Source organism: Cotesia glomerata, linkage group LG3 (assembly GCF_020080835.1).
Source record: "Cotesia glomerata isolate CgM1 linkage group LG3, MPM_Cglom_v2.3, whole genome shotgun sequence".
In the NCBI taxonomy this organism is placed as follows: domain Eukaryota; kingdom Metazoa; phylum Arthropoda; class Insecta; order Hymenoptera; family Braconidae; genus Cotesia; species Cotesia glomerata.
Genome location: NC_058160.1, coordinates 16,425,534 through 16,445,403, shown reverse-complemented (window position 1 = coordinate 16,445,403; position 19,870 = coordinate 16,425,534). Strand labels below are relative to the sequence as shown.

At 33.4% G+C, this 19,870-nt stretch overlaps 2 protein-coding genes across 2 annotated transcripts in view; both read right to left on the bottom strand.

The window, feature by feature from the left end:
- LOC123261103 (putative leucine-rich repeat-containing protein DDB_G0290503) overlaps window positions 1-19,870 on the bottom strand; it is a 142,699-nt gene that overhangs the window by 115,568 nt on the left and 7,261 nt on the right. The window lies entirely within an intron of this gene.
- LOC123261104 lies at window positions 2,567-6,741 on the bottom strand. The gene is made up of 2 exons (XM_044722597.1): window positions 5,910-6,741; window positions 2,567-5,808 (listed from the first exon to the last, which is right to left on the bottom strand). The coding sequence occupies exons 1-2, from the start codon at window positions 6,700-6,702 to the stop codon at window positions 4,205-4,207; spliced, it is 2,397 nt and encodes a 798-aa protein (XP_044578532.1). The 5' UTR covers window positions 6,703-6,741; the 3' UTR covers window positions 2,567-4,204.

Sequence of the window (19,870 nt, the reverse complement as noted above, 5' to 3'; positions counted from 1 at the left end):
TGTTAGAATGTGTATACACATTATATATATATATATATATATATATATATATATATATATATATATATATATATATATATATATATATATATATTGTGATGCCTTTTCCGGCACTGGCGTCGACAGGGCCGGATCAGGTCAGCCAAAAAAATTGGCTTACCTGGTTCGTATATTTGGTTGGGCGCCAGGAACTCAATGTTCCACGGGTCGATCTGGCGGTGGATCTTCGTGGGCGGCGGGTCGGTGTTGAAGAGATTCAAAAATCGAATCACGGCAATCGACGAACAAAGAAATCGAAATGGGACGATAGGATCGGTTAATCAGAGCAACAACAATTAAAAAAAATAATTGAGGCGTGCAATTCTAATCCAACAACGGTTTATTCAACAACAAATATATACTGTCGGCAATGTCGCATTAATAACAAAAATTATTTAACGCAAAAATAATTCTAACGCAAGACTAGTGCTAACGCAATGATTCAACATTTCAAAATAAACCAAATTCTAGAAAGAAATTCGAGTAACCAAAAATAAAAATTACAAAGCCCTTTCTTTCAAACAAAATAAATAAAATGTCGGTTCGCCAAAATGCTTCAACAAATTTCGAAACGAATAAATAATTCAACTCGCAAAATTTATTCAAAATTTCAAAACAAATAATTAATTCAATTCGCAGAATTTATTTGAATTGTCAAAACAAATACTTAATTCAATTCGCAAAATTTATTCAAAATTTCAAAACAAATAATTACTTCATCTCGCAAAATTTATTCAAATTGTCAAAACAAATAATTAATTCAATTCGCAACATTTATTCAAAATTTCAAAACAAATAATTAATTCAACTCGCCAAATTTATTCAAAAAAATTTTTAAAAGGAAATAATTATTCCAATCGCAAAATTTTATTAAAAATTTCAATCGCAAAATTTTATCAAAAATTTCAATTGCCAAATTTAATAACAAAATCTCAATCGCAAATCTTTATCAAAAATCGCAACAGCAAAATTTATCTACGAAGTCTTCTCTTTTTTTTTTATTAAAAAAAAATATAATAATTTCAATCGCAAAATTCAACCAATAATTTCAATCGCAAAAACCTAATAAAGATCTCAAAATTATCCAAAATAATTCAAATCGTCAAATGGTTCAACAATGACAAGAAAAAAAAGACAAATTATGCGAAGTATTCGAATTCGTCAACTTATTTTACAAAGCACTTTACTAAGCCGCTTTGTCGGGTATTTGAAGCTCGAGGTAGGTAAGCAGTACTTATAATCCCGACCAAAAATTCCACACACACAAACACGTGACTCAACGGTACCGTGCCGCAGAGTGTCGTCACTAAGCTTCAAAAATACCGCACGGAATTTCTTTAATTCCGTGCAACTCGAATTATAAACAAATTATTTTAACACGACGAAATTCGCGGTGATGACACCCTGGGGCTAATAAAGACAGCGACCAGACTTACCCTGCAGCTACCGTAGACGTCTCGGGCGATGCTGACCAAGTAGACGGAGTTGGCGGCAAAACTGACGGAAGAGCGTCGATATCTCGGCGATGGCGTGTCCGGGGTCGTAGTGTCCAAAACAATTCAGCGAAATATTTCACAATAATGTACACAATCGTACTCACGTCAGCGACAAATTTATAAAAAAACTCAACAGCAAAAATAATCAAAATAGAACGGCACGATGCCACAGTCACGGCGTCCAGATCAGAATTAATTGCTAATATGGCTGCCTCCTCGGCAACCCATGCTCTTTCTTTTTTCGGTTCGTTCCAAAAACTCGCATCCAATCAGCTTACAGCTTCTTCTAGCCGGCCGTTGTATTCCGGGATGCGTCCAGTATTCCGTTGCGATCGATGATTGGTCGATACTTCGATTAGTGATCAGCCTCGTGTTCAGATGGCGCCTCGCATACTTGTTGTTGGTCGCTCTCCGTCGTCATTGGTCCGTTCAAATTTTCTCGTCGTTCTATCCTCGCGGCCAGATGTCACGTTGATCGTCGATGGCTCGTAGAAATTCGCGGGTCGTCTGATCGCTATAGTCTAGTCTCACTCACTCATGCATTCAACAATAGTTCACACTCATTCCGGTATTCTTTTTATTTGAATTTTTAATTTAAATTCGGCGCGTTTTCTTTTACTAATTTTACCTCGAGCTTGTCATTCTGATCGGGAGGCTGCTTGGGGCGACACAGGCGCGTCGAATCTCTGCTTTTCCTCAGCTTAGCCAACCTAATAATTTTAAAACTCGGAATTTCAAATTTTAGAAAATTTTCTCATGTCACAATATACAATATATACATATTGTATGTATGTAAGAATGTGGTATATGCGTGAAATAAGCATGGAGCGCTGTGAACGATGAGGGAATATAAAAATAACAAAAGGCAAACATTATTTTTAAGTTATTATAATTTATTCCTTAAAATTATATATCATTAATTAAACAATTACGACAGTAACACTATTAAACAATATCAATCTCTTAATGCTATAGCGTGAACAATATTTTTTGTTAGTCCATCTTTAGCTAACACAAACAAACTGGATGGTTTACCCACTCGAGAGCATGCCATGTATAATTGTCCGTCTGAAAAACATGGTGTTATCAAATCTAATCCACAAACAGACATCGTTTGACCTTGGGATTTGTTGATAGTCATTGCAAATGCCAATCTAATCGGAAACTGAATACGTTTGAATTGAATTGGCACATCTGTAGGTATAATAGGAATCCGTGGTATGAGTATATTTTCACCTCTGAACTTGCCATTTAAAATCCTGGCTTCGATCACGTTTTTCATTAATTTTTGAATGACTAATCGCGTACCGTTGCACAGCCGGGGCGGGTTCAAATTACGAAGCAAGATAATTGGAGATCTAACCTTTAATTGTAAATTATGCGATGGCATGCCTGGCAAATCCAGTGAGTTCAAAAACTCTGTGGGAAAGTTTACTGCTTCGCTGTCGTCGCAAACTGTATCAATAGATTTATATGATACCAAGTTCCCTGGCAACAACATTTGTATCTTCAGATTTAAATTGTCAACGTCTACATTTTTTGCCGCTGAAATCGCTCTTTCTGCAAGCCACTCATGATTTATGTACTGTGTGTGTACATCGGGAAATATTTGTTCAATGAGAGTATCTTGCGAATCAGCGATTGTGCATAAATCGGTCGGTAATTTTACGTATCCAGTTTCATCTATAGCAACTTTTCCATCACCGATATCTAAGAGTTGTTCTGAAAATGTTTCAGCGGATGGATCTTAAAGCATTTGAACGCGCATATTTACTTTCAGCTGTATTATTTCAACATTACGTCACAATGTCGATGATTTTAAGCAGGCGTTGATTTCATCAGCGTATGTTGAACGTGAAATGACGGGAAGTGTTTGTCTAAAATCACCTGAAAGGACCAACAGAGTTCCGCCAAATAGTTTGTCACTGTTTTTAATATCTTTCAATGTCCTGTTCAACGCCTCAAGTGAATGTTTGTGTGCCATAGTACATTCATCCCAGATAATAATTTTACACCGTTTCAGCACAGTGGCCATGGACGATTGTTTCTTAATGTTGCATACTGCGTCAGGGTTATTCTGAATATTTAGTGGCAGCTTAAATACTGAATGAGCTGTTCTACCTCCATCCAATAAAGTTGCTGCAATGCTCGATGATGCAACGGCCAATGCGATGCCATTATTTGATCGTATTTCAGCAAGAATTAGCAAAATAACGAATGTTTTGCCAGTTCCACCCGGTGCATCCAAAAAGAAGAACCCACCTTGTCCAGCTGAAACTGCGAGCATAATGCGATCATAAATGGTTCCTCATTCATTAGTGGGACATTGCGGGCAACAATCGCTGCTATTTCTACAGTACTGTACTGCAGTTCACGATTCATTTCAGTATTTATTAAATCAGATGCAGTTCGATTTGGCGAATTCATACCGAAATTACTAAGTGGTAAGTTGGCAATGACAATGCAAAGATCCTCAATAGCAATCAATGCTTCATTGTACATTTCGTCGCTGAATATTATGGTTAGATCGTGGCACCGTATACGATGTTGATGCAATATATCATCAGTCATTGAATCTTTGTGATTTTCCCATAATATCTGTGCTCGGGCTGGGAAACATGTAGTCAACACTATAGCGAATAGTAGACGAATTTGTATTGCTGTACAGTTCAATGCAGCTTCAGCAAGCATGCATTCCCACTGGTTGTCGTCTTCCAGCATTGTTGCCCATTCACTTTACGTATATCTTGAAATGATAATGGGCCAGTAACATTAACCAACAACAGTCGAAGATAAAAGCACTCCGTGTGTCTTGGATTGACTGTAAATAATCGCCCCAAGGCGTTTGATTTAAATAAATTGAGACATGCAGCAACTGGTGAGCCTTGCTTGCGGGGCATCCATGTTTTTGTTTGAGTCCATGTGAAATAGCGTGGTACTTGTGAATAGAGTAATGTTCGTGCAAAGGCACCAAAATCATCCGCACGATTACACAATTCAAAAAATGCAGTGAGTGTAGTTTTAGGTGGATTTATTGCACGATCAATCGCTGTCTCGTTCGTGAAAAATACACGCTGACCGTTTTCAAGATGGATGGCTATCTGAACGACTGCTGGATCCCGTTCATGAATTGGAAAACCAAAGATACGCCAAGCAGCTTCATTGGAGCTGATGTACCGACCAATTTGGTAGAGCGTTATTTCATCGTTTTTATTCACTGGAGGAGCATTCACATTAGTATTTTCTACTCTAAACACCGCCATATTACTGCCTTTATGGACATACTTGCAAATGTATTTGATGCTCTTCACAGAACTGCAGAACTCAACATTAATATGAGCATTATATGTCTTGCTCAGCAGAGGCGAATATGGCACCACCCAACGATTGTCAATATCAATGTCTGTGTTGATGATATTTTTAATAAATGATTGTCCGCCATTTTCATGATTTCTTCGACGATATATTGGGTATCCGTCGACATTTGTGACCGTATCATTGGTAAAATCTTTAGGGAAATTTTTAGTACATTTTCCATCAGCCATGCAAGGCGATGAACTATTAAGAGTACCACATGGACCATGAATCATGTTTGTTGTAACAATATCAAACAGCAGTTGGTCAGTGGATGGATCTGGAATTTCCGCAGAAATGATACTATCGATTTCTTCAGGACGGATTTTGTCGATGAACCAAACCAAAATGTGTGCATGAGGTAATCCTCGCTTTTGCCACTCAACCGAATACATCCAGCAACGTGTGGGACCAAATACATGTGATTTAGTAATAAAACTTATTAAAGACTTCAACTTTTGTCTGAACACACGTGCTGTAATGTCATGGCGATGTATTGCATTTTGGCCAGGCAGTAGCAAAGATGTAATCTCTGGCCATTTTGGATTACATGTGAACGTGATAAATAAACATGGTCGTCCATATTCGCGCACGAAAGTCAGAGCATCCTGTATATATTCTTGCATATGACGTGGACTGCCTACGTACGATGATGGTAAAATGACATGGTTACCAATTTCGGCGACGTCGGCGTTGTTGTTGATAGCGTCTCGCAAATAAATGTACTCTTCCGCGCGCAGCTTTTGTTGATTATATCGTAAGTATCGAAGTCGTTCGCTCTCAATCTTTGCGTACATGTCGACCATGAATTGTTGACAAAGCTCACGACATCGTAAAATGACGTTGTCCAGGCCACGTCTAATCATTAATCGGTACGCATCATAATCCTTTGAGCTAACGTTCTTGTTTGTTTCAGCTCCTGTAATATTTGTTCATAAAAATTAATTTAAATTTATTACGTTCAATAATTTAATTGTTTTGTTAAATGATTAATGATCAAATTAATAATCAATGAAGTACCTGATACGGGATCTCGTTGTTTTATGTTTATGCAATATCCGTCTTGTCCCTTCCAGAATATTAGCGGATATTGGAGAGCGTCATATGAACGATGTGTGTCAGCAATGAACTGAAGATTATTATTTCTTCTACGAATCACAATTTCTCGTGCAGCTGTACAATCGCCAACCATGATTCCAGCAACATCATCAACAACGGGTGCATTTAATCTACGAATATGATCTCCAGCTGGTGTTTTATCAGGATTAATGACGATAGCGTGATTATCGCTTTGTAATTGGTGCATATGTGATTTGAATATTTTCAACAACTCGTTGTGCTCGTTCAAAAGAGCATTTAGCTCGCTGACGATGCGCCTGGCATAAAGTGAATCAAGATTATTATAATCACAACGTGCATTCACGCGATTGGCAAGTGCGCTTCCGGAATCCTCGCCGCCCATAAAGTAGATTTGTAAGAATTTATGTGGTTCGTTTGGCATTGGCAGCAGTGAGCCCATTTTATGATAAACTTGGCCTCTGATTTTGAATGTAGAATTGAATAGTTGACCATTTGCATTTATATTTCGAACTATTTCTGTTGCTCCGAACGATGTCATTTGAAAGCATGAATTGAATCTTCGAATTGACTTCAGGAACACGTTAGAATCTGGATCCATGCCGATAAGTAAGCCGTTCAATGGTTCAGGTGGTGTTTCAATTTCAGGTAGTTGCACTTTTCCTGACACGCAACACATCCCAGCTGGCTCATTTTTGAATTTCAGAGCATGACAATGCGGACATTCCTTGTCCATAGCACCAATTACTACTTTTGAATGAGCATAATATTCAATATCGGGCTCATACTGGAATGCTAGACGCAGGAATGAATCAGATATAAATGCTCGATGTACCTGTTGTCGTTGTTGGTCATTTGTTCTTCGTCTATTGACTGTGAAACGGCGTGATTGTCGTTGTTCTAATCTTCTGACTTCATTGCGTTCAGCTCGTGTATCTTCTGGCTCTTCTTGATGCAATTGCGCCATTCTGACACGTGCATCAGTATTTTGTTGCTGGATTTGTTCTTCTGTTCTTTCGGATCTGCTATTTCGCAAGTTTCGAGCTTTACTTGTACTGCGGCTCAAATCAGCCCCTTTGCGTTTTCTTGGCATTGCTCAATGTACAAAACATACATAAATAGAATTAATGAAATTATTTAATGATGAAAAATGTTAAAAGTATAATTAGGGCCAGGATTTTTGCCGCAGTTTTGAAATGATTAGTTTTAATTTATGAAATTATAACAAAAATATAAGTTTTATAGAAAAATTTTTCAAACAAAAGTAAAAAATTAAATTTTATGAAACTATTGTCTCTTATAATTTTGTCATACAACCAATATTTCTATTGACATTTCAGAATAAAGATTCATAATGATTGATTTTTTGGAAACTATGAAAATCTTAATTGTTCAATAACATTTTTTTAATAAAATTAAATTAAAATTACATTTTTATAAGATCAACAACATTTTCGATATAAATAAAAGAAAGTATACTTACAACACAAAATCCGTTGTTATTGGAAGCTCGTGTCACGTGTTGAGTACTTTTGAGGTTATAAAATCACTTGATTAACTAATCGTGCAAAATACACTCAAAATTGATAATTTAATTATTATTGATAAAATAGGAATGATTAAAAGTTAATATAAGAGTTACACTGAGATAGCAAAATAATAATTGTCAACGTTACTACTACACTTGATGCATAAACAATAATGATGGCCGACAACTGTGTAGGGAGTGAGAAAGAAAGGAGACCGGCTTCGTTCTCATCCCTACTCCGTGCTGTTTACTGGGTCAGAAGTGACACCTGTAGACATCTGGCGGGGATAACTAATTAAATGACGATTGATCAGTTTTCGACCGGAGAGGAAAAATGATTAAATTACTAAAATGGCTATTAAAAAATAAGGGTTGATCGTAGAAGGGTGAAAATTGAGGATTGTATGTATTTTTGTATGTTGTATCATAAAAAAATAGAAATTAAAAATTTTGTCTAAAAAATAAACAAAAAAATTTAGGGGTGGACTACCCCTAACATTTAGGGGGATGAAAAATAGATGTTGGCCGATTCTCATAGATACCGGATGAGCACAAAAAATTTCATCAAAATCGGTCAAGCCGTTTCGGAGGAGTATGGCAACGAAAACTGTGACACGAGAATTATATATATATATATATATATATATATATATATAGAACTATGTATAATCTTGTCTGGCTGTATATTGCTCCATATATCTATATATATATAAGAGATTCCCACCTATATATTGACTCATCACGATATCTCTGGAACCATAAGGCGTAGCGACTTGAAATTTGGTAGGAATATTCCTTACGCCGAGTAGAGTTCAGCTAAGAACGGATTTTAGGAAATTCAACCCACAAGGGTGGTTGCGGGGGCGATAACAATAAAAAATTCCCATTCTTAACCTATAGCTTCTATCGAAGCTAGATAAGCAATGAAAATTTTAATTTTTTTAGCTGTAGCTCCTAAAGGCTCAAAATTTGATAAGTATCTGCTATATGCGAGGTAAAAATAATCTAAGAGTGGATTTTATGACAATCTACTCCCAATATGGATTGCGGGGGTGGACGTTGACAATGAAAATTAAAAATTTTCGACTTTTAGCTCCTACAGACTCCTAATTTTGTATGAATTTTTCGTAAGTGATGTAAAAATAATTTATGAACGAATTTTACGATATCCCACTCCACAGAGAAGTGCGGGGGTGGATCTTAACAATTAAAATTTCAAATTTCCGAGCTGTAGCTCCTATAGGCTCCAAATTTGGTAAGAATCTGTTCTATGGCATGTAGAAATAATTTAAAAGCGGATTTAATGACAGCCTACCCCCAATATGGATTGCGGGGGTGGGCGTTAACAATGAAAATTTTAAATTTCCGAGCTACAGCTTCGACAGACTCATAATTTTGTATGAATTTTCTGTAAGTAATGTAAAATTAATTTATGAACGAATCTTACGATATCCCTCCCCACAGGAGGGTGCGGGGGTGGGTTTTAACAATTAAAGTTTTAAATTTTCGAGCTGTAGCTCCTATAAGCTCCAAATTTGAAAAGAATCTGCTATATGCGATAAACTGAAACTAAGGAAACGACCCAAAGTCGAAGAAAGTATTTACTAGCGTTATAGATTAACTTTCAAGTTCGAATACTAAAATAAAATAATAAATTATAAAATTAGTATAAGAAAAGTAGATTTAAGCGAAAGATGTATCAGAGTTTGTTAGACAAGCTGTACATCTGGTGCCAATAAATCTATATATATATATATATATGAGATTTCCACCTATATATTGACTTATCACGATATCTCTGGAACCATAAGGCGTAGAGATTTGAAATTTGGTAGGAATATTCCTTTCGCCGAGTAGAGGTCAGCTAAGAACGGATTTTACGAAATTCCACCCACAAGGGGGGTTGCGGGGGCGTTGACAATGAAAAATTCCCATTTTTAAACTATAGCTCCTATCTACTCCAAATTTAGTAGGAATCTCCTATATGTGGTGTAGAAATTATCTATGAGCGGATTTTATGATAACTCATCCCCAATAAAGATTGCGGGGTAGGGGTTAACAATAAAAATAAAAAATTTCTAAACTATAGCTCCTATAGGTTTCAAATTTGGTAGGAATCATTTATATGTGATCCAGAAATGATCTAATAGTGAATTTTATAACAACCTCCTCCAAATATGGATTGTGGGGGTGGGTGCTATCAATGAAAATTTTAAATTTCTAAGCTAAAGCTCCCATAGGCTCTAAATTTAGTAAGAATCTGCTATATTTGAGGTAGAAATGATCTAAGAGCATATTTAATGATAACCTACTCCAAATATGGATTTCGGGGGTAGGTGTTAACAATTACAATTTTAAATTTCCTAGCTATAGCTCCTACAGACTCCAAATTCGGTGAGAGTCTTCTATGTGTGATGTAGAAGTGATCTAAATGAGGATTTCAATAAATTCTACCTTTAATAGCGATTGCGGGGGTGAGTGTTAGAATTTTCAATTTTAATTTCCAAACTGTAACTTTTATAGACTCTAAATTTGGTAGAAATCTTCCGATATAATTTTCCTGTCAAGTTCAGCTAAGAATGGATTTTATTAAATTCCTCCCCCAAAGGGGTTTGCGACGGCATTAACAATGAAAAATTCCCGTTCTTAAACTATAGTTTCTATCGACTAGAAATAATCTATAAACGAATTTTACGATATCTCACCCCACAGGGGTTGCGGGGATGGGTATAAACAATGAAAATTTTGAATTTTAAAGTTGTAGCTCTTACAGACTCCAAATTTTGTAGGAACTTTCTGTAAGTGATGGAAAAATAATTTATGAACGAATTCTACGATATTCTACCTCAAAGAGAATTGCGGGGGCGTTAACAATAAAAAATTCCCGTTTGTAAACTACAGCTCCCATATATTCCAAATTGGGTAAGAATTTTCTGTAAGAGATGTAGAAATAATATACGAACGAATTTCACGATGGTTCACCTCACAGGGGTTTGTGGGGGTAGTTGTTAACAAATAAAATTTTTATTTTCCAAGCTATAGCTCCTACAGACCCCAAATTTAGTAAGAGTCTTCTACATATAATATAGAAATTATTTAAGAACGGACTTTACTACGAATTACCTCCAATAAAGATCGCGGGGGTGGGTGTTAACAATAAAAAATGTTAATTTCCAAAATATAGCTTCTAAAAACTCTAAATTTGGTAAAAATCTTTTATTTCTCATGTAGAGATCATCTCACAATGAACTTCAATAAAGACTATTTCCGATAGGGGGCATCCATTAATTACGTGAGGTGTTCTAGGGGGGGAGTGGATCAAGCTAAATCTTACCAAATCTCACTTAGGGGGGAGGGGGGATCTTAACAAATATCACGTAATTTTTTCTCTAGCAGAAAACAGTGTAAAATTGCGTGAAATATTATTTCTATAATAAAATATGGCCAAATTTGACACAATGGTGTTTGTCGTATTCGTCTGAACCCTGCAGAGCAGCAAAGTAGCGCTCGATTGTTTAATTTGATTATTGATCGATAGGTTCACTAATTTTTTAGGTAGATTTATTTAGAAATCTATCGGTGGTAGCCGGTCTCATGTCGTAATTTCAATAAAATTTTGTCGTAATATGTTTAATTATCTTCAATTTAAGCTATTGTTCGTCGACTTTTAATACTTTTTTCAATTTATTTCGTAGTCAGAAAATTCAAAAAAAATCAAGAATAAATTAAATTTTAGCTTTTATCATCAAATGACTTTTATATGTAAAAAATCTGATTTTTTAGGTAAATGACTTCAAATATCTATTTGTTATAGTTAATCCCATTACGTTATTTGCAAAAATATAATAGAAAATAAATTTTAGGACATTACGGCCTTTTAATAACGTGTTTTTTTCAATATTCAAACAAGAAATCTACCTATCCATGTCGAGTGTAGCCGATTGGCGCTTTTTTTTTTTTTCAATAATCCATCACGTTTACAGCCAAAACATAAATTTTAAAGAATCTCGCGTGAGATTAGGGGAGGGAGGAGGGAGTTGGGGAAAATCTTATGAAATTTTATCAAGGTGGGAGGGGGGGTCGAAAAATTTTAAAAAATGCCTCACGTAATTTATGGACGCCCCCATAGGAATTGCGGGGATGGGTGCTAAAATCTAAAATTTTAATTTCCAAACTGTAACTTCTACAGACTCTAAATTTGGTGAGAATCTTCGTGTATGATGTCAAGTTCAGCTAAGAATGGATTTTCTCGAATTCTAACCCTAGAAGGGATTGCGGGGGTGTTAACAATGAAAATCTCTCATTTCCAAACAAAAGTTTCTATGGACTTGAAGTTTTGTTGAAACCTGTTGTTTATAATGTAGAAATTTTCTCGAATAGGATCTCATGAAATTCCTCTCCCATATAAGAGTGTGGGAGTGATAATTGTCAAAAAATTTATACTTTTCAAATACAGTTCCTACAGATATAGAATTTAATAGAATCTCGAGAAAAACAGGAACTTTCGGGAATGGCCTCCAAGGCCAACGGATTTAAATATTTTCCTTTTTTAATAATTCACGCTTCAAGCTAGCCAAATTTAAACTTAACTTATGAGACGCGCAATTACTTTAACTGAAACTTTCAATGATCGTTTCAAATTTTTTTCTTCGTTTCAGTCATTATTCACTTTTGGAAAAATACCACTGAAATATCATAGTGATTGCACATTAAAATTTACAATGAATATTAGCTAGAATAATCACAGGGATAAAAGGTACGGGCCAATGTGATGAAATTTGAAATCTGTACAAATCTAAACAATACTCCCATTAAATTTCAAGTCTAGATCTCTAAAAATACAATTCTATGAAGTGCCCAGCGAAGCGGGCGGGTAACAGCTAGTAGTCATATATAATTATAATTATTTACGTAATAATTAAAAAAGAGAGATTTACCCGAAGAAGAGAGGAAACGAAAGAGAAACCCTTTATGCAGGACGTTTGAAGATAAAAGGGTGAGATATAAGCGGAGAACGAATTAAAATTCAAATCCAAAGGGTTTTGATGATATTTTCCGAAAAAATTAATTTTTTTTAAGTCTTAAGACGAAATACTTTTTTTTTATGCACCACAGATCGAATGATATGATTTTTTTTATTTATTTTGAATAATAACTCGATTTTTATTATATTACATTTGATTTTTTTCCAATTTTCGGGGTTTTTTGCACATTTGTTTGATGTTTTCGAGACGTCTGAGTTATAAAAGTTGGAGATTTATATGTCGTCGATAAACCTACATGAAAATCATCATATATTTAGCTCAATACATTTTTTTTTATCACAATATTGGGAATTTTTTGTTTTTTTTCGCAATTTTCATGGGTTTTTCGGGATTTACTTAGACTTTTAATGGCTGCTGGTCTGAGTACACTTCAGATAAGTATAAAGCAGATCGAAATACATGAAAATCATGCATAGTTAGAATCTAAAAAAATTTTTCAATCACCAAAACCCCCAATTTTCCCGTTTTTTTTCGGTTTTTTACAGTTTTCTCAAAATCCTAGGGTGTAGGGGCCAAACGGACCTCAAATTCGGGTTCAGCGGGTCAAATTACATGGGAATATATGTGGCGCGTCCCAAGTACAGACAACTTTTTTTTTTTGTGTGCCGGTGTTATATATGATTATATAGAAAAATTTTTTTTCGGGTGGTAATAAGAAGAGTATGAGAAAAAATATTGTGCTACACAAATTTTTTGATCACCCAAAATCTACAAACACAGATCCTTCTTCAATGGATGTTGATCAAGATTCTGAAAAAATTGATTTAAATATTAATAACTTAACATTGGACCAAAGCTGTAGCAGTACAATGGATGATATGAATGTGGAGTGCATAGGCTCTCTTAATTTTACTACACAAGAGGATTCTGATAATAATACATTTAATATTTACCATTATTATCCTGCTAGCGAAAGTCAAAAAGTAAATGTTGCTGTTCAAGTAAAAATAAGGAGCTCGAACAGAAGCACAACAGTTTAATGTAAACCTGTAACTAAAGATCGTGTATCGTCTCCAATTCAACAGTTAATTGAAAACAAAAATGTGATTCATTCTTGTTTTTTATCAACGAATAATCATGAGCTTACAAATTTATCGCCTAATACTATCATTTTATCATCTAACACAACTGCAGCTTCATTCCCCTCTTCTTCATCAAATAATTTTTTATCTACAAAAGAAAGCATAGAAAGTGACTAGAAAAATGCACTTAAACAAGGAGAATTTCAAAAATGTAATCTTAAGCAAACATTTGAAAGAATCCGACTATTACCTCGTAAATACATCGGGATTCCGAGTGATTAATTAGATATTATTGATATTTTGCACACTGCTAATTTAACTGACGTTGATATATTTATTACGTTAAAAAAAATAAGACTATATGAAAATTTGGCGATTTTAGTCGACAATTTTGAATGTAAACTTCCAATATAAGTCGTATATTCACCAAGACATTGCCAATCATGGCAGAATATTTAAAAGACTTTATTATTTGGCCTTTATCGGTAAGAATCAAACGTCAGTTGCCAATAAGTTTTCGAAGTCGTTATGCTGCTGTACAATCAATAATAGATTGTTTAGAAATTGAAATAAAAAAGTCAACAGATCATGTAAAACAATCATTTACTTGGTCTGAGTACAAGAAGTGTAACACGGCTAAATATTTAGTTTCTTGTACCCCTGATGGTATTGTTAATTTTATTTCACCTGGCTTCGGTGGTAGAACATCGGATGCCGAAATTGTTTCTCAATCGGGGTATTTGGATTGTTTGAAATCAGGTGCTGTGGTATTAGCTGATAGGGGCTTTACACATAGAAAATTTGGTGATTGAAAAAAGCTGTACGTTAATTAGATCACGGACGGTAAGTTCTCAGAATAAACCAAGTCATGATGAAGTTATTGCTACCAAACGAATCGCAAGCCTCCGTATTCACATTGAAAGATTGATAAGAAGAATACGAGAATTGGTAATTTGTTAACCTCATTCATGTGTCAATATCAAACTAATTCCTCAAATGGATAATATAATCGTTGCTGCTTTAACTAATCTACAAGGACCACTGATCAGGAAGACCCAAGTTATTAGATATAAAATGTAAATATAGCATATAATATTTTTAACTTCCCGCTAAGAAAATCGAAGATTTCCAAAAATCGGGAAGTTATTGGTTTTACCTCATTTTGCAAAAATCGAGTTTTCATCAGATCTTGACGTTTGAAGGTTACAGGAAGCTTCCCTGACTACTCCCGCGAGGTTGTCACTATGTCTGTCTGTCGGTATGTGTGTGTGTGTGTGTGTGTGTGTGTGTGTGTGTGTGTGTGTGTGTGTGTAAACCTCTCATAAATTAAAGAGTTTTTTTCAGAATTGAACGCTCTACAAAAGTGTTCACTGCGGCCAAGTCGTAACTCGAACCGGCGAGGTAGTACAGGCCTCTAAACTTGATTTTTCCATGAAATCCGCTCATATTAATATTAAGGGCCCAAACTTGCAGGGCATTTTTTCTTGGATACTTGCAATAAAATTTTACGATGGGACCGAAAAAAAAAATGAAAAAAAAAAGCACCCTAATATATACGATATAATGCGGCTTGTCACAACGATAGCGTCACCAATTTACAACGGATCCTTACTAATCTCAACATAGTTATGCTACAGATAGATACCGGAGTCAAGTTCTAAGGTGAGCTTAATCGGTCAAGTAATTTAGAAATGCCAGGATTTCAAAATTTTCAAAATCATAAAAATTCATATTTCTTCACATTATTACTAGAATAACTTTTGAATGCGATAACTTATTGAATATCTGTAAATTGCTTCTGAAAGCTCCTTAAATAAGCTTTAAGTTGAGTACCATATCATATGTGTAGTCCCAAAATTATGTCCTACTCCGCGATGCCAATTATGAAATTTGCTATTGCATTTTTTTTATAAAATTTTTATTTTATTTTTTTCATTAGAAAACTTTTATTGTAATAATGGCAATAAAAATCATACTTTAAAATTCAATCGTAATTTTGATTGATAAGTAATAATTTATCCCATTTGAGTAAAGTTTTTGAAAGAATAGTTGCAAACCAAGTAGTAAACTATCTGGATGAAAATGAGTTACTAGACACATTTCAATCTGGCTTTAGAAAAAATCATAGCACACAAACCGCCCTTCTCAAATTAACTGATGATATTTGTAATGCAATGGATAGAGGAGAATTAACACTTCTAGTTTTATTTGATTTAAGTAAGGCATTTGATTATTTTGATCACAAAGTGATATTAAAAGCATTGTTTGAATTAGGTTTTTCTTTAAATACTATCACTTGGTTTTTTTCATATCTATCAAACCGTTCACAATCAATTATAGATGAAGATAATTTTCCACTTGAATTTCTCGAAACTTTATCAGGGGTTTCTCAAGGTTTTGTATTGGGACCAATCTTATTTCTTATAGTGATAAATTTAGTAGTCAGACGGATTACTTTTTGTAAATATGGGCAATTTGCAGATGATAAATATATATATTTTCATTTTGAAATTAATAATATCCTTAATGCAGTTGATTTAGTTACTAAGGATGCCCAAGCTATTTCTGACTGGGCAAAGGAGCATGGTCTGTTGGTTAATTTGATGAAAACGAAAGCTATGATCATTGGAACAAATAGTAAACTAAAACAAATTGATTGGGTCTCTCTTCCATTAATTATTTTTGATAATGTTGAACTACCTTATATTAATCATACAAAGTGTCTTGGATTGATTATGAGTAATGATCTCTCCTGGAAAAATTATATTTCACATACGATTAAGAAGATTAACGCCACATTGTATTGTTTAAAGACTCGGAAAAATATTTTCACTCCTGAAATAAGGAAATTATTAGTAGCAGCTATAGTTTGGCCATTAATTGATTGATGTTCTATAGTACTTATAGATTCTAATGCAGAAAATGATTTAAATCTACAGCATTCTTTAAATAATGCAATAAGATTCATCTTTAATCTTCGCCGAGATGAACATATTACACCGTATGGGCAAGAATTAAAATGGTTATCAGTTAAATCTAGAAGAGTTTATTTTCTAGCTACTTATTTTTATAAATTGTTATCTATTGGTAAGCCTAGTTATCTAAGAGAATTATTTAGAGAAGATGATTCAAGAAGGTCTGAGAGATTAGCGATCAAAAACAATAATGTTAATTTTTTAATTCCAAAATTCTCAACATCATATCTGGAACATTCATTTGTGATTTCAGCAATACGTCTCTGGCAAAAACTACCAGTAGATGTATTAGACGCGAGTTCCTTAGAGATATTTAAAAAGAGCATGTTTGAGTATCTATTATCTAATGATTTCTAACATAATTGTTAATTTGACGTCTCTACCTTACCTATGCAATATATGTATTTTAATTGAATCTATGGAATTTTAAATCTTAATTTATAAGTTTACGATATAGTTTATTTCAAATCATTCTAACTCAAGGGCCTGAAAAGCGTATTCTTATTATAATTGGCCTTGTTTAAATCTCAGTGTTTAAATTTTATCAACTAAATTCTATTATCTAAATCATATTAATAAATCTAAACTTTAGTATACCAAAAAATTAATAAATCTCAATATTTAAATATTCATAACTATAAACCAAAACTTATATCCAAGTATTACAATTAATTATTTGACTGAATATTTTAATGTAGCCTCTTATCTATCTATATTGTGTATTTTATATAATTTTAAGTAACTTTGCAAATAATATAATGTATACTTATATTCATACACATTTCAAATGTAATTCAAATACCTTGCCATTCGGCCTGTGCCTTGGCATTTATCATGAATAAATAAAAAATAAATAAATAAATAAATAAAATGAAATCTACTTTCATTTCGGCTGCCGAATGGTCTTTTTTTATTTTGAAATTGTTAATAAATACCAGTACATTGTTTAACTAATTATTTTTATTTAACAGCACATTCCTCCACTCTCTCAATCCCTGGCGGTAAACTCTCATTGCTCTTCCAGTTCCAAGAACAGTGATAAAAATCTTGGTGGCGCCCTTAATGAATTTTGACTTGTAATTGTTTAATTTATTAGTTTATTTGTTTATTTATTTTAATTAATTATTGGGGCTAATTGAATAGGGGGCATTCCATGCAAAATGGGAAAATGACTAAAATTTAAAAATTTCTCTAGTTAATTCTAATTTAGTCTTAATTTAATATTAAAAGTCTGTATTTTACGAATTTGTAAAGAAAATTTTTTTTAATCAATAAGAAAATCGATTTTTCTCTCCTAGTAACTTTTCAGTCGTACTAACTGGTATCCGGGCCAAATGTTGTTTAAGTCGGCAACACGTTTTTTAAATCATCTTATCAATTCGAGTCAGTGATTCATTGTACTTAAGAAGAAGAATTAAATAAAGAAAAGAATGATGTTTGGTTCAAACGAAAAGATACCTTAGTTTTTGCATATTTCGTATATGAACATAAGCTCATCACATGTCCCACAAGTTACGAAAAAAGATAGAAAAGTTGTTTTCCCAACTTCAAATATGAATTGTTCAATTTTTTTTTTTTGTAGAAGTAACAATAAACATGTGAAAAATAATTAAAACTTTTTATAATTGTCAAAAAATCCAAAATATTGTTTTGAAGATCATTTAAAATATGTCCCACCAGTCACATGTGACTGGTGGGACACTGGCTTCTAGTCAATGCATGCTAAAATTTAGTAGAAGTACTGAAATTTACAGCTTTGTTTCTCTCAGTAATCTTCAGTTAAATGATGAAATTTTTTTTTTAACCTAAATAATCACTAATTTGGCGATTTTCCTCGCCGAATTTTCTCGCAAGCTATCCTCCCAATTATCCTGTTACGTGAATGTGGAACGCTTCACGTAATACTTGCCGTAACTCTTATTCTTTCTCGCTTCACATTATTTAATTTTAAAAATGTGGAATGCTTCACGATTTTGCATGTCATCTTTATTTATGAATCTTCTCCTATTCTCACTTTATTTATTGTATATTTTTCTGAGTACATATATATTTACTATTCTCCTAAGATTCACAACCCGACGAAAACAAGATAAAATTGACGAATTTTAAGAGCAAATTAATTTTGTGTTTGTTATTATCTAACATATTTATTATTATAGTTTTAAGAACAAATTTTTTTAAGTTCGTTATTAATTAACACCTAAGTTTATCAAGAACGTGTTGTCAGCATGCTAAATCCTTTATTTGTGTTTTTTAATTTGTAACAGGGTGAAATTACCCTGCATCGATAAGTCGCTAGAGATCGATAACTATTCGACTAGCACTGGTGCGCCTCGATCTTCGGGCCTAAAGAAAGAGTAGGAGGGGCTATTTTACGGGTTATTATATAGGTGAGCCGTGCATTGTGTCAGGCAGGGGCTGCTCACTCTGGGCCCCCACCATGCCCAATTTTGTCTCCGGAGGTAAAGAGAGTTGCAACTGTAGAAAATGAAATTTCACCATTATTGATTCCTCAAATGTGGCAGCACTGACAATAATAATAACAATATCCGAAAGATAAACCGGAAAAACATTATCCGCCATTCTTGTAGCCACAATTACTGCGATCATATGCGTTAATTTTGGTTATCTCGAATTTTTGTGATTAGAAGCGTTTATTCTTGATTAATGATAATTAATCAGCAATATATAAAATCTAATAACTATTTACGCCTATTTCTCTAATTCAACATTTATTTTTTCTTTCAATTAGACAATGAGCTAGTTACATTATTTAAATTTTTTTATCGAAAAATAACTTGAAAAAGTTTTCAATTTTATTAATACATTAATGATAAGATATTAATAAGTATTGTTAAAAATTTTATAAACAAAGAACTTAATTATTTATGTACTTTAATATTGATCATTGAAAATTGCATTTATGCACAGCCCCCGAGTAATTCTTACTTCAATATTATCAACTGCAGTTTTTCTTTCAGCTGAGACACTACATCCAGTCTTGTGTATACTTTTTATACACGACAGGATACCGGTAGCGCAAAATATTTTTAATAATTTATTTATTTATAGTTAATATATTTTATTAATTGATCACTTCTCAGCCCTTAGTTTAAGTAAAAATTAATTTCGCAATATTATTTTCTCGGTATATGACTCAAATAAAAATAAAATTGAATAAAAATAAAATGTAAATCAAATAAAAATAAAATTGAATAAAAATAAAACGTAAATTAAATAAAAATAAAATTGAATAAAAAAATTTATTTCAAGTATAATAAACATTTAGATTATTTCCGCCGTTAAATTTAATTTTGTTATTGATTAATTGAAA